Here is a 16099-nt window from a genome sequence, read left to right on the forward strand (position 1 = left end):
TTCCTAGGTGCTGTGTCCTAGAACTGCTCTTTCCCTGAGCTGTGGTTAATCAGTGTTTGCACTGCTCTGGCTGGGGGTGGTAACTCCAATTCTGTGCGTAGGCTGGGGGAGACCAGAGGGTCTGGCTCAGTAGGGCATGGTGATGGAGAGCCCTAGAAAGGAGGTGTCAGGTCCTGATCAACACACCAGGGAACATCCTAGGGGGGCTTCTGTGACAGTACCCTGTCACAGAGTAGCCAGAACTGCATCCAGTATTCAAGGTGCGGGTATGCTAGTCATTGTCCTCTTAGCTGTCCCTTTCCTAGTGGTTCCTAACATTGTTAGCATTTTGGACCACTGCTGCTCACTGAGTGGATGTTTTCTTTCATGAGTAGTAGCAGCACATTTTTACCCTATTGTTTTTGTATGTGTGGTTGGGCCTATATGCTCCCGTGTGCATAACTTTCCATTTATCAATACTGAATTTTTTCTACCATTTTTTGCCAGTTCTGTGAGGTTTTTTTTTTTTGGTTACTTTGAGGTCTATTTTGAATTTAGTTGTCTTGAGTAATTTCATATCATCTGCAAACTTTGCCACTTCACTTTAATTCTCTTTTCTGGATCATTTATTAATATGCTGAGGAAGACAGGTCCCAGTACAGATTATTTTCTTCTTTCCACAGACAAAACAGTTAATTCTTTCCTCTATTTCCTATCTTTTAACCAGCTGTTGATTCATGAGCAGGTTTTCCCTCTTATCCATTGACTTTGTACTTAACTTAAGAGCCTTTGCTGAGGGACCTTGTCAAATGTTTTTTGAAAGGCCAGGTACACTGTATGCATTGGCTCACCTTTGTGCATATGCTTGTTGACCCCCCTCAAAGAACTGTAATAGATTAGTGAGGATAATTTCTCTTTACAAAAGCCATGCTGACCTTTCCCTAACAGATTGACTCCATCTATGTGTCTGATAATTGTGTTCTTTATTATCATTTCAACCAGTTTAGCTGTCATTGAAGCTATGTTTACTGGTTTGTGATTGTCCCTGGAGCCTTTTTAAAAATCAGCATCACAGTGGCTACCCTCTAGTCGGATGGCAGAGAAGCTGATTTAAATGATAACCATCAGGGTTCACATGACAAATTTTTGGTAGCCTCAGAATGTTGCTGATGAGCACTCTAATTCTTTTTCCTAAAATACTTAACTTCAGAAAAAATAAATATGCACATATTTACATCCAAAACATTGCATTATATTTACTAATAGCTAGTAAGTTTGCTCTTAAAATTGATACCTGTATGTTTAATAACTGATAACACTTTTCCCAGCACACTTGATAGCTAGTAAGTTTGTGCTATTAGCCCTGGCACAAACTAGCATTGGATGGCAGCAGGGGAGGCAATGAGGTCCAGGGCAATGAGGGAGCTAGGGGAGGCAGTGGGGGCTAAGGGATGGAGAGTTCTACAGCTAGGGTTAACATAATTGACCTTTCAAAAAAGAGGACATCCCTAAGAGGAAGTGCACTAAGACTGTGAGTTGGTAGATGCTGATACAGATACACTCCTTCTCGGGGGTGTCCTCTTTTTTATATGATAACCAGTGCTTTTTTTTTTGTGGGGGTGGTTAAAAAAAGTGGAGATGGTATTCAGCCAGCTCCCTGACCCCTCCCCAGTCAGTCCTGCAGCTGGGGCTGCCAAATTGGTGGTTCTCAGTACCAGCAAGTACTGGCACAAAGAAAGTGCTGAGGGTAACCCTATCTACAGCCCCTGGGTTGGAACCGAAAGCCCTGCCACCCTCCAGGACTTCATTGGCCATCTGATCCTCCAGCATTGTGGTCCATGGGTCCCCAGAGGTGGTGCCAGAGGTGCATACAGGAGCAACAGGGGAGGGGAGGGCTCTGTTGGTTCCTCCCCTCTCTATTGCTCCTCAGAGGCTGTCATGGCCACAGGCAAACCCTTCGTGACCACAGGCAGCCCTGGTGGCTACATTTGAGAAACACTGCATTACATGCCCCAGCTGGTAGTTCTGCAATTTTATATGTTAGTTTCTTCAGGACTCTTGGATAAATCCCATCTGGTCCTGGAGACTTATTACTGTTTAGTTTATCCATTTGTTTCAAAATCTCCTCTATATGTGGGACAATTCCTCAGATTTCTCACTTAAGAAGAACAGTTCAAGTGGGGGAATCCCCTCTCAATCTTTGCAGTGTAGACTGATTCAAAGATTTGATTTAACTTCTTCACAATGGCCTTCTCTTCCTTGAAATATGGTGTTAGAATTAAGGCCTGGGAGCTCTCTCGCAGGAGAACTTGAGTTCTGTTCCTGGATTTGTTATGTTCTTTGTGTGGCCTTGTGCTTGTCCCCTGCAATACTTTAGCTTTTGTAAAATGGAGATTAACATTATTCTTTTGATTTATCTTCCTTTATTTTCAAAGCCACATACTCTAGAGGACACCATTACAGTGAGTTATGAGGAAGAGTTCTGCGTCGATAACCAATTTCACACATGCTTCCATGGTGATAATAAATTGATATAAGTACAGAGGAACTCTCCCATTTGTCATTATGGAGCCGCACCTTCATTATTTATACCTAAAAAACAAAGTGTTTGTAGGACAGGAGATCAAATAGTCTTTAATGAAATTCTTTAAAGTATGGAAAAACAGTGGTAACAATTAGATATTTTTCTTCTCACTCATTTGCTTAATTCTGTTTCTTGCTAGTTATTAAATTCTATTTTAGTCAACACAAAAGATGGAAGAGTCACCATCCTTTCACTAAAGCATTAAGGAGATACTTTTAACTAAGAATGTAAGAGGACTTCATCAAAAACCATGGGCTCAGCACCTGTTGGTGTCTGATGCCTCTCTCAGTATTTCCTTCCATCTTTCCCTATCCAGTGTGGAATGGCTTTGTTTCCGTAGGCTAGCTCCACACCAATCTACTCTATCATCTACCCATTCTCTTTGGGGTCTGCCTCTCCTATTTGAACCGTCCATTATGCTGAATACCAGGGTTCGTCGTTCATTCTGCAAATATGCCTGAATAGCTGTATCTTCCGTTGTATAACCTTCTGCAGTAGGTTCTCTTTCAGCTGTTTCTTCCTATATAATTCCTATATAATTCCTCATTGGTAACCTTCTGCATCCATCCTGTTCTCAATATCTTTCAATAATAACTCCTCTTTAATGCCAATATTCTTCTCTTTGAATCTTTTGTTATGTCTCACATCTATGCTGCTGAATACACGTTTTCAAGCCAGTCAGCTTCACTTCCAAGCTAATCACTTTGCTTTTCCAGATCTTATCCATCACCTTCAAACTTGCTCTTGCTTTTGCTATTCTAGTGCTATTTCCTTCTTAGTCTAGATCATATGTTATGTTGCTCCTCAGATATGTGAACTGCTCTACATTCTCTAGGTCAATCCCATCTACAATGATCTCCAAATACCATTGTTTTTGTTTTATCGATGTTCATAATCAGCCTGTACCACTTTCCTTCCTCAATTTGCACCTGCACTGGTTTTGCTAGCTTCTCCTCATCTTCCTCAATGATAACTATATCATCCACTGTATTTGATCATCTCTCCCGTGATCTTATTTCCAGGGTTTTTGTTGTTCTTTAGTTGTTTCACTGTTCTTTCTACTTCCTCCTTTGAAATGTCGGTCTCACTCTTGATGCTCAGTGAAAATATCTCTTTCAGTTCGTCAGTCAGTCTCTCTGAGACAGTCGGGTCCAACTGTGGTTTGTGTAGATCGTTGCAATATCTCGTTCATTGCTGCACAATCTTCTCCTTGTTCATGAGCACCTCCTTGTTCTCCTCTTTGATCGCCATCTGCTTCAGCTGCCACATTAATATTCCTAATTATCTTATACACCTCTCTGGTCTGACTTTCGCCGTAATACCTCTCTATATCTTCGCACTGCTCCTCTAACCATTTTGCCTTATCCTTTCTGGCTGCTTTCCTTACCTCATTGCATTTCGCCCTATATTGCTGTTCAGCCCTCTCGGAAACATCCCTTCTGATCTTCAAAGCTCTCTTCTCTTGGTCCAACTTCAATGTCTCCTGAGTAATCCACTTCTTATTGATCTTCTCTTCTTCCAGAAATGTCTGCTCAGTTGCATCTTCTTTCACCGTGGCTATCCCTTCAACCCTCTTACCTAGGTGTTCCTCTGTGGCTGCATTTATAGAATCATAGAATACTAGGACTGGAAGGGACCTCAAGAGGCCGTTGAGTCCAGCCCCCTACCCTCATGGCAGGACCAAGTACTGTCTAAACCATCCCTGATAGACATTTATCTAACCTGTTCTTAAATATCTCCAGAGATGGAGATTCCACAACCTCCCTTGGTAATTTATTCCACTGTTTGACCACCCTGACAGTTAGGAACTTTTTCTTAATGTCCAACCTAAACTGCCCTTGCTGCAGTTTAAGTCCATTGCCTCTTGTTCTATCCTCAGAGGCCAAGAAGAACAGGTTTTCTCCCTCCTCCTTATGGTACCCTTTTAGATACTTGAAAACCGCTATCATGTCCCCCCTCAATCTTCTCTTTTCCAAACTAAACAAGCCCAATTCTTTCAGACTTTCTTCATAGTTCATGTTCTCTAGACCTTTAATCATTCTTGTCACTCTTTTCTGGACCCTCTCTAATTTCTCCACATCTTTTTTGAACTTCGGTGCCCAGAACTGGACACAATACTCCAACTGAGGCCTAACCAGCACAGAGTAGAGCAGAAGAATGACTTCTCGTGTCTTGGTCACAACACACCCATTAATGCATCCCAGAATCATGTTTGCTTTCTTTGCAACAGCATGACACTGACTCATCTTTAGCTTGTGGTCCACTATAACCCATAGATCCCTTTCTGCTGCAGTCATTCCTAGACAGTCTCTCCCCATTCTGTATGTGTGACGCTGACTGTTCCTTCCCAAGTGGAGCACTTTGCATTTGTCCGTATTAAACTTCATCCTGTTTACCTCAGTCCATTTCTCCAATTTATCTAGATCATTTTGAATTATGACCCTGTCTTCCAAAGCAGTTGCAACCCCTCCCAGCTTTGTATCATCTGCAAACTTAAGTGTACTTTCTATGCCAATATCTAAATCGTTGATGAAGATATTGAACAGAACCGGTCCTAAAACAGACCCCTGCAGAACCCCACTTGTTATACTTTTCCAGCAGGATTGAGAACCGTTAAGAACTACTCTCTGAGTGTGGTTATCCAGCCAGTTATGAACCCACCTTATAGTAGCCTCATCTAAGTTGTATTTGCCTAGTTTATTGATGAGAGTATCATGCAAAACCGTATCAAATGCTTTACTAAAGTCTAGGTATACCACATCCACAGCTTCTCCCCTATCCGCAAGGCTTGTTATCCTATCAAAGAAAGCTATCGGATTGGTTTGACGTGATTTGTCCTTTTCAAATCCATGCCAGCTGTTCCCTATCACCTTACTGTCTTCCAAGTGCTTGCACATGATTTCTTAAATTACCTGCTCCTTCATCTTTCCTGGCACAGAAGTTAACCTGACTGGCCTGTAGTTTCCTGGGTTATTCTTATTCCCCTTTTTATAGATGGGCACTATATTTGCCCTTTTCCAGTCTTCTGGAATCTCTCCTGTCTCCCATGATTTTCCAAAAATGATAGCTAAAGGCTCAGATACCTCCTCTATCAGCTCCTTGAGAATTCTAGGGTGCATTTCATCAGGCCCTGGTGACTTGCAGACATCTAATTTTTCTAAGTGATTTTTAACTTGTTCTTTTTTTTATTTCGACTTCTAGCCCTACCCCTTTCCCACTAGCATTCACTATGTTAGGCATTCCTTCGTCAGACTTCTCAGCAAAGACCAAAACAAAGGAGTCATTAAGCATCTCTGCCATTTCCAAGTTCCCTGTTACTGTTTCTTCCTCCTCACTGAGCAATGGCCCTACCCTCTCCCTAGTCTTCCTCTTGTTTCTAATATATTTATAAAAAGCCGCCTTGTTTCCCTTTATGCCTGTAGCTAGTTTGAGCTCATTTTGTGCCTTAGCCTTTCTAATCTTGTTCCTGCATTCTTGTGTTGTTTGCCTATAGTCATCCTTTGTGATTTGTCCTTGTTTCCATTTTTTATATGATTCCTTTTTTATTTTGAGATCATGCAAGATCTCCTGGTTAAACCAAGGCGGACTTTTGCAATATTTTCTATCTTTCCTACACAGTGGGATAGCTTGCTTTTGGGCCCTTACTAATGTCCCTTTGAAAAATTGCCAACTTTCCTCAGCTGTTTTTCCCCTCAGTTTTACTTCCCATGAGACCTTACCTACCAGGTAATCCTAATCTTCTCTTCAAGCACTACTCTGTACACACTTCCTATTTCTTCCCCACATAGCCTCGCCATGTCTCTTCTCTTCTTAATCTGTGTCTTACACTTTCTCTTGAATTATATCGCAATATTTGCTATCACTAGACTATGGTTTGAGTCTATACCTGCTCCTTGGAAAGTTCAGCATTGCTGTACTGATCTTACCCATCATCATCTTATCAAAATCATATCTATCGTGTTCTTGAACTTCCCATCATTTCATTGCCATGTCCACGTCCTACACTCCTTTTGTTGGAATCTTGTGTTGCAGATCACCATTTCATGCTCTGCAGCAAACTCTAGTAGTTTCTTGCCTCATTTGTTTTTCTCCCTATACAAACCTTTCCATGACTTGCTCCCAACCTTCGTTATCGGTTGCAACCTTTGCATTCCAATCTCCTCTGATAGTCAACACATCTCTCTTCGGTATCTACCCCAGCGTCTTTGTCAAGTCTTTATAGAATAGCTCAATCTCTTCCTCCATACTGTCCGACGTGGGTACATACACTTGAATGACCAAAATGTTGAATGATTTTGCTTCAAATCTCGCTACCATCATTCTTGCGGTCACCGGTTTGTATCCTAACAATGCTCCTCTAGCTATTTTGCTGAGAAGGAATCCGACTCCTGCCTCATGCTTCGTTTCATTCCCTGACCAAATGACTTCACAACCACATCTCTCTCCCAATGCCATTCAACACGTCTCCGCCAGTCCAAGTATATTGCATCGGTATCTCTTCATCTCCTGCTGAAGCAGCTCTAATTTTCCAGTCACCCACAGTGTTCAGACAATCCATGTTCCAATTGATAACGTGTGTTAGTTGTAATTTTCTTTCAGTGGCCAACTTATCAACCCAACCCTGATTGCTTGATTAGTGTCGCAGGCCCTGTTTATCCGGGTGATGTCCAAGCCAGCATCATTTAGTTGTACTGGCACCAGATTTTATTCATATTGTTATTTCATGATCAACGCATCGTCACTCATCTGACCAATGCTTCTCCTTTATCCAGGCTTGACACTGGCAAGGAAGCCCCAGACCTTTCATAGTGGAGTTTAAGAGGACTTGGCCCACAGAAATTTTGGAGCTATTTAATTTCCTTGATCCTAACAGTTCTCACTCTTGTATTTGGTCATATAAAATGAGAGCATCTGGCTTGAAATTTGTTGCAAGGCAAGAAACTCAGAACCCCATATTACATATTTTACAGTCAGTTCTCAGCAAATAACTGCTTTTTAAAGAGGTTGCTATAGCTCTTAGTGAAACAGATCACATTCTGCTATGTTGTAAGGTTGGAAAGGTATGCAAACATTTGCAACACAAGTGATAATAGTGAGAGTTATGGACAAGACTGAAAATAAACATCTTAATCTTCCTTTTTTTGTGGAGGAAACTGTTAGGTAAAAATAATACATGACCTTTTTAAATGGAGACATTGGGCATATCCTTCTGTCAATCCACACGTAATGAATTTCCCACTGAAATTATCTGCTGGAAATATAAGCAGAGTCATGTGACAAAATAAGAGATCTGATATATGGAAAGTGAATGTCTTATGACACATTTCCCTTTCATTTTATATTTTATAATTCAAAGAATCATATGACCATAACATCAGCTGACTCATAACATCAGCCAATTTATCACATTACCTATCCACTAGTCCTCTGGTGCTTAGTTTAAGTGACAGGTTACATACCACAGTTGATAATTCTGCAATTTGATATTTTACTTCCATCTGAAGTCTTTGGAATTATCTGGTCCTTGTGACATATTACTGATCTATTTATTCTAAAAACCTCTTCTATTGACACCTCAGTTTGGGATGGAACATCAGATATGTCACTTAAAAAGAATGGTGCAAGTGTGGAAATCTCTCTCAGGGCTAATCTGTACTAGGGAAATAAATTGATTTCAGACATGCAATTCTAGCTATGGCAGTTGCGTAGCTACAATCAACAGATCGAAAACCAACTTATCTGACTGTCCTAACTAAAGAAGGTCAATGGGAGCATTCCTCCTGTTGACCTCCCTTCAGGCCTCGCAATAGTGAAGAGTACAAAGGTTGACTGTTGACCCCAGGGAGACTGATTTTATGCATCTTTACCAGACACGTGAAATCGAACTCTAGAAGATTGACCCTGACTGGGTGGTTTTTCTGGATGTAAAGCCATGTCCTCACTTTCTCTGCAGTGAAGACTGATGCAAAGAATGTGGCTTCTCTGCAAGTACTTCATCTCTGTAGCTTCCTCAAGTACTCGTTTAGCAGCTTGGTCATCCAGTGATCCTACTAATTCTTTGGCAAACTTCCTGCTTCTGGTGCAATTACAGAATGTGCTGTTAGTTTTCGATTCTTTTGCTTGTTGCTCTTCACATTTTTTTTTCCAGACTGTCTAATTATACTGCAGTGCAGCAGCTGCAGAGTTTCTAATGTGAGCATACCCTACACTGAGGGATACTTAGGCCTGGTCTATACTAGGAAATTAGGTCAGCAGAATTACCTCTCTCAGTAGAGTTGCCAGCTCTCCCAACAGGATACCATTTGCAGCAATGAAGCCTGGTCTGTCCTGACTGATGGCGTGAAAAATCCACAGCCATGAGCAACAAGGCCAAGTTGACCTAACTTGTGCTGTAGGCTGGGGCATGCAAACTTTTTAGGTTGGGCCCCACTATTCGTCCATGCAATTCATAGCTCCCCCACAATCTGTCTAATGCAAACCAAACCCATGGAAATTTTGGTTATGTTCATATAAAGAAAAAAAAGGCGAAACTTTTCAGCAGCGGTAAGAAAATATGTATGTAGAATGTAAAAACTGTTCATTGGTATATACAGCAAGCCCTTGATTTAATGGGCTTTTGGGGGAAGGGGTGTCTGCTAATGCCGAAAGCCTGAATCTGCAGGACTGGAAGCGCATGGTGGCTCCAATGGAGGCAGCTCCTCCAGCCCCAACCACAGCGACTGCTCCTCCAGCTCCAGAGCTCTGTTCAGTTGCTGGCATTTACTGCGGGAGAGAGGAGGACCGCTGGCAGACAGTGTCTGTTAAATGGAGGTCTGTTAAATTGAGGGTTTACTGTAAACGGGAGAAAACATACATAAAATCAGTAACATATTGCAACATTTTTAACCAGATGGCTGCGCCTGAGGCCCAGCAGCCACTTGTGCTGTTCCCCCTTGGGAAATTTCACCCCCTCCCCCACAGGGGCCCATCTCCCACTTTGCTCACCCGTGCGGTAGAGGGCGGGGCAGGAGAGTTCACCTGGCTGGCTGGCTGGCAGAGTACCTGTGCTGGCGGGACCCTACCTGCCTTTGGTCTGGCCCTGTCTACACTGAAGCTGCAGCGCCTGCGGGGCGGGTGGCTCACCTAGCACACCTCCTGCCCGCCCGTGCGGCTCCCCCAGGAGCGCCGCGGGGACGCACCGCTTAAAGACAAGCCAAGGGCAGGCGTGGGGCCTCTCCAGGCCGGCTGCGCGTGCGGAGAGCCTCCCCTGTAGCCGGGAGCCCAGGGAGGGCCAGGGCCCCCCTGGTGCGCCGGGCGTGGAACAGGCTACAGGGGCCCCTGGGACTGTCTCCTTCCTTCCACGCGCCTCTGCCCTTCTCGCCGAGGCGGGGCAGCGCCCGGGGCAGGGAGCGGCCCCGCTGGGCGGGGGAACAGGCGCAGCTGCCGGGCGTGTCTGTCACTCGCGCACCGGCGGCAGCCGGAGCCGGGCCAGGCGGCGAGAGGGCGAGGCCGGGGGCCGCTGCCGGCTCTCGGGCTGCTCGGGGCACCATGCCCGGGAGCGACACCGGCCTGGCCGTGGACAGGACTTACTCCGACCCGGAGCGGCACCAGCGCGCCAGGACGCGGGTAGGTCCCTCCGGCCCCGCAGCCGCCGGCAGCCGTGGGCGCTCCCCTAGCGGGCCGGGCTGGAAACAGCTGCGCTCCCCTTCGGGCTCGGGGCTGACGGGGCGCGCCACGGCCGGGGTCTGCCCCCGCCGTCGCCGCCTTCCTCGGCGGCTGGGCCGGTCTGCGCTGTCGCGGCTTGTAGCGCGGGGAGCGCTTCAGTTCACAGCCCGCGCCTGCCACTTCCCCTGCGCAGGTAACAGCGCCTTGTTCTGCTCCTCCGCCTGAGTGAGCGCCGCGGCCGGCGCCAGGCGCTGCGCTATGTTTCCCTTACCTGGGGGCAGCCAGTTGAGAGACCACTTGCGGGGCTGTTATGGGATGTAGCACACCCCCTCCACCCCATCTCTGGATGGACTCCTGGCTAGGTCTCTGAAAACATCCACGCTGCGTGCAGCGGCAGTCAAAACAGCCAATGGGATGTTAGGAGTAATTAAAAAAGGGATAGAAAATAAGACAATATTCTGTTGCCCCTTTATAAAGCTGTGGTGCGCCCTCATCTTGAATACTGCCCACAGATGTGGCCTCCTCACCTCAAAAAAGAGATTATGGCATTAGAAAAGGTTCAGAAAAGGGCAACTAATGTGATCAGGGGTTTGGAAGGGCTCCCATATGAGGAGAGGTTAAAGAGACTGGGACTTTTCAGCTCAGAAGAAAGGAGACTGAGGGGGGATATGATAGAGGTGTATAAAATCATCAGCCGGGTGGAGAGGGTGAATAAAGAAAAGTTATTTACTTGTTCCTATAATATAAGAACTAGAGGACACCAAATGAAATCAATGGGTAGCAGCTTTAAAACTTGAAGAAAGGAAACTTCACTCTGCATTTGGTTAGAACTGTCAGAGACTCTTTATTAGAACGTACAAGCAGCTGCAGGGGAGAGCACCAAGTGACAGAGTTTACTCTAGTTGTAGGGGTCTCCCCGAATACAAATTTGGGCAGGTATATACACCTTTAAAAGAAAATAAAACAACAGTCTCATGATTTAGTAACAGATAAGTTTCAAAGCTTATTCTCCTAATTAATGGAAGTTTTGTGCTGCCTGGGTCTGGCTTATCTCAAAAGCTGCTTGACATTATCAGTATGCTAGAAGCTTCTGCATCTCATCGCAGCATACCTTCAGCATAACACCCATCATTCCTTTCAGGCCAGGCTACGGCTTGACCAAACTTTTGCTAGGCCTCTGGTCTTTTGCTTCCACAAAACTAATAAAAGAAAGTTCTTTTTTACACAGCGCACAGTCAGCCTGTGGAACTCCTTGCCAGAGGAGGCTGCGAAGGCTAGGACTTATGAGAGTTCAAAGAAGAGCTAGGTAAATTCATGGAGGTTAGGTCCATAAAAGGCTATTAACCAGGGGATAGCACTGGTGTCCCTGGCCTGTTTGTCAGAGGCTGGAGATGGATGGCAGGAGACAAGTTGCTTGATCCTTGTCTTCAGTCCACCCTCTCTGGGGCACCTGGCGCTGGCCACCGTCAGCAGACAGGAAGTTGGACTGGATGGACCTTTGGTCTGACCCAGTAAGGGGCATTCTTATGTTCTTACTAGGGCCGTGTTTTTTAAGCGCTTTGAGGCCAGGGAACACCAAACAATAGTTGTTTTATGCAGAACGCCTATGAAAATTTTCTTCAAAAGTAATTGGTATGAACAGGGACAGCAATTACCTCCCTCATTACAAGGACCGTCTCCCTTTCTTCCATGTTCGTAATTACCTCAGGCAAGACACTTAATATCCCCTAACCCTCATCCCCTCCTTCACTTCCACTTATTTGATTTGTCAGTTTTTATTGCCATTTTTTGGATCTCTGTAGTATCTAATTGAGTCTGGAGTGGAAATTCTATAGACCTGAAGAAGTGGGTATGTCCCACGAAAGCTCATCACCTAATAGATTATTTTGTTAGTCTTTAAAGTGCTACGGGACTGCTGGTTTGTTTTTTTAGAATACAGACTGATGCGGCTGCCTCTCTGTTCCTATTCAAAAGACACTGTTAGACCAGGAAAAGAAACCAAACAACAGCATACACAGCAAAAGCAAATGAAGTTATGGAGTCAGGTATCACAGCAGTGAAGAAGTAACATTGTGTCTGTTTTTAATAGCAGAAAATATAAACCATAAGTGTATGATATCAGAATAGTGTCAGATGCTCGCAGCAGACCTGTGAGTTGATCACAGAACACCAGTGTTCTTTGGAACATAGTTTAAGAAACACTGGATGGCCGTGTCTACACGTGCCCCAAACTTCGAAATGGCCACGCAAATGGCCATTTCGAAGTTTACTAATGAAGCGCTGAAACGCATATTCAGCGCTTCATTAGCATGCGGGCGGCCGCGGCACTTCGAAATTGATGCGACTTGCCGCCGCGCGTCTCGTCCAGACAGTGCTCCTTTTCGAAAGGACGCCACCTACTTCGAAGTCCCCTTATTCGGGCGCACCTTATTCAGGGACTTCGAAGTAGGCGGCGTCCTTTCGAAAAGGAGCCCCGTCTGGACGAGACGCGCGGCTGCGAGTCGCGTCAATTTCGAAGTGCTGCGGCCGCCCTCATGCTAATGAAGCGCTGAATATGCGTTTCAGCGCTTCATTAGTAAACTTCGAAATGGCCATTTGCATGGCCATTTCGAAGTTTGGGGCACGTGTAGACGTAGCCGATGAGAGCGTAAGCATTCTCAAAGGGGTAGCTGTGTTACTCTGGAGCCTCACAAAAAACAAACGGTCCTGTAGCACTTTAAAGTCTAATAAATCCATTTATTCAGTAATAAGCTTTCATAGGTCTTACCCGTGAAAACTCATTATTTATCTAATAAATTTGTTAGTCTTTAAGGGGCTAGAGGACTGCTTGTTTAGCATGTAAGATGTTTGAATTCAGATGTGCTTTGGAAAGCATGCTCTCAGCCAAAATTTCAATCAGACTGGAGCTTGGGTTCTCTACTTTAAAATCTCACAAGCCAGATTTATTTTCTTAACTTAAAGGAAAATGTTTAGTAAGCTTTTCTATTTGGTATTTAGAAAGCAAACATTGCTTCATTGCTGTGTTGAGTAAGACACTGGAAATGAATGACTCTTGATAGACTGTAGAAACTGAAGTTCAGGATGAATTCACTAAAGAAACTAACTCTAGCTGAGAATGCTGGAAAACAAATACAAAAGTTGAACAGAAAACTTGCTTTTGGGTGTTAACAGTTCATGTGTATACATCCCAGAAGTGTCTCCATCCTGAATTGTTTAGGAAATACAAGCAAAGGGTTTTCTTTTTTCCCTTTTTCTTTTGTCTCCCTGAAAGAGAAGATCTCTAGAACAAATGATTTTCCTCCAATAGGGAGCAATTATGCCATATGCTAAAACTACTTCTAAAAGGGTTGGATCAATATGTTTATATACTATAGATTCCACAATGTACAGCTTCATTTGCGCAGGTTTTCTCATGGTGCAGTAATAAGTTAGATTTGTTTTGTTTTATTATTTTGTGTCCTTTTAATAGACAAATTATCTTTATCTGAATGCACCTGTTACATTAGTGATCACAATGTGCATATACATGTTTAACTAAACTATGGCTGGGGCTCATAGGTAGGCTAGGTTGTGCACAAATTTCAAATCACCAGTTCAGCTGTTTGGTTTGAGCCAGTGAAGTTGTCTTTGTATTTGTGACTGGAAGCAGAAAGCAAAGCTGTTCTCACTGTGTTGTAATTTGCTCTTGCTGGTTCTGACTGTGAGCAAAAATAGTTGTTCTGCTTTCTCTCTTCTACTGAGACAAGATATTTATTTAGTGCTTCAAAATAAATGAGCTTCACAGCTTGAAACACTGGGATTATTTATCTGTGGAGGAAGACTGCTTCCTTTCCCTGCATAGAATGCTAGTCTTTCTTTCCAGCCCTCCCATCCCATTAAAAGGCACTGTTAGCCAAGAGACGGTGTGCTTCAGATTGTTTCTGCATAATGAAATGTTTTAAATTAAATAACCTCATTCACTGTAGCTTTTATTGTTGATAAGCTATCAGCATAGCATGGCCTTTGCACTGTAAGTTCACCACACAGGTTACACGTATACCAGCAATACTGATGTCTATTTCTCTCTATAGCGTTGAGCAAATTAATTTTATACTTCCTAACTCTTCTTTTTCTTTCAGGAATATAAAGACATTAATAGCTTAGCATGATGACGGAAGAGAAGTTGTATATTATTTGTGATGTTTCTTGATTTATTTGAGAATTTTAACAGAAGTCTTTTAAGTCTACCAGATCGATGTAATAGCTGTAACAAAGCAGCATGACCAATTTTCAGTATTGTTAACTCCAAGCATTCAAAAATAATTCTCTTCTTAGAAGAATGTTGGGTCCTTTTTATTTGCATGCAGATGGCTTAAACACTTGCAGCTTTTCTCTGCAGCCCTGAGGACTAGAAAATAATTTTACAATGCAAGCTGAGACACTTTACTGTAGGAGCAGAGACTTGAAGAGAAATGCCCGTCTAAAGAGACTTGTGATGATATCAAAGGTTAGAAAAACCTGAGTCTTGTGTAATTGGATAGCTGTGGTACATCATATGGCTGGAAGTTGTAAAATCTCCACTCTCACTTGCTCAGGACGAAAGTTGTGCCTGGATAAGTGGGCTGGATAGTTTCTGGCTCATTCTCTGGAAGTGGAAAAGGAAGGAGCAGAGATGCTCAGACTCTGCTAACCATTAGATAAAGGGGTTGGTGGAGGCAGGAAGCAGAGCAGCAAGTGATGTTGTTGCTTCATAGTGAAGAAACAGAGAAAGGGTCATTTCTCCTTTTAACACAAGGGGAATGGGAAGAAAGCAATGGCTTTAGTAGGGTGAACGTATGGACCATTTTTAAAGTGACAGTCACATATTTAAGCCCTCCTGCAGGTGTCCCTACTTTTTTAAAAAAATGGACAAGTTGTCCCTTATTTTCTATCTCTCCCCTCCCATCAGTACTGGTGGGTCCTACTGCTTGATGGATCCCTGCAGTGAGTGGGCAGATCTGGTGGCTTATAGTGGGGGGTGAGTGTGCAAGGCTGGTGGTTAGGCAAAGCTGCACGTACAGGGCTAACTCTTCTCTCTGCAGGTCCATTAGTGCATTTCTGCTGCATGCCAACTCTTGGTCTGCAGGCTTGCACCATGTGCTCCCTTTCCACCCAACACTGGCTGCTTGCTGCAGTGATGACAGTAGGCAGGCGGTGTCTGATTACATGTCATCTCTGCTGCCCATCCATCACTCCTTTGTATCCTTCCCCTCTCAGGGCACATACTTATGGAAAGATCAATTCCCTATGGTTGGCTGGTGAAGATGCAGCAAAATCGACCTCTCAGGGCTCGGCTGTTGACTCTTGTACTCCACACAATAGTGTGGAGTGAAGGACATCAACACAAGATTCCCGAGGGTTGGACACAGTGCTGTTTCGGAATAGCACTGCTATTGGGTACCATTATGTTTTATTTTCACTATTGTGTGACCTAACAGTCCCTGTTTCCAAATAGCTATTACTCCTGCAATGATTTTTACCAATTTTGAAATGATGCACCTGCTAATTCAAATGTATGTTGTGCAGGTGCTTGCCAAGTTGTTCTGAAATAACTCTGTAGTGTAGACATAGTCTAATTATCCTCTTGCTGCTCTGCCTCTTCACCTCTTTCCCCCAGCCCAGCTGTTCTTACAAATCCTGTCTGGTGGGGTGTGTCCTGCTCCCAGCACTGTGTGGAGAATCAGCCCCATGTCACATCATTCAGCTTACTAACAGCCTGGCTGGCGGGCTTCTTCCTTCCCCCACTACCTCTGGCTTTGCTGGCACCCAGGAAAACTAAAGACCCTCTGGTGCTGGCTGGGAGAAGTCAAGCCCTGCCTATGCCAACACCCCACACAGTGCTGGCCTGGGGAATCTTCTCCACCCCTCAGCTAA

At 44.2% G+C, this 16099-nt stretch overlaps 1 protein-coding gene across 2 annotated transcripts in view; it reads left to right on the forward strand.

The window, feature by feature from the left end:
- The window catches only part of TMCC3 (transmembrane and coiled-coil domain family 3), a 245320-nt gene that overhangs the window by 158058 nt on the left and 71163 nt on the right, over positions 1-16099 (forward strand). The window contains exon 1 of one of the 2 annotated variants that reach the window (XM_074983984.1): positions 10041-10168. The exons of the other annotated variant lie outside the window; for it this stretch is intronic. Within the exon in view, the coding sequence (XP_074840085.1) occupies positions 10091-10168 (78 nt within the window). The 5' untranslated portion in view covers positions 10041-10090. Of the gene's footprint in view, positions 1-10040; positions 10169-16099 lie in introns of those variants that run through there. 2 annotated transcript variants of the gene reach the window in all.

The sequence above is a fragment of the Carettochelys insculpta genome, chromosome 1 (assembly GCF_033958435.1).
Source record: "Carettochelys insculpta isolate YL-2023 chromosome 1, ASM3395843v1, whole genome shotgun sequence".
NCBI classification, from domain to species: Eukaryota; Metazoa; Chordata; order Testudines; family Carettochelyidae; genus Carettochelys; species Carettochelys insculpta.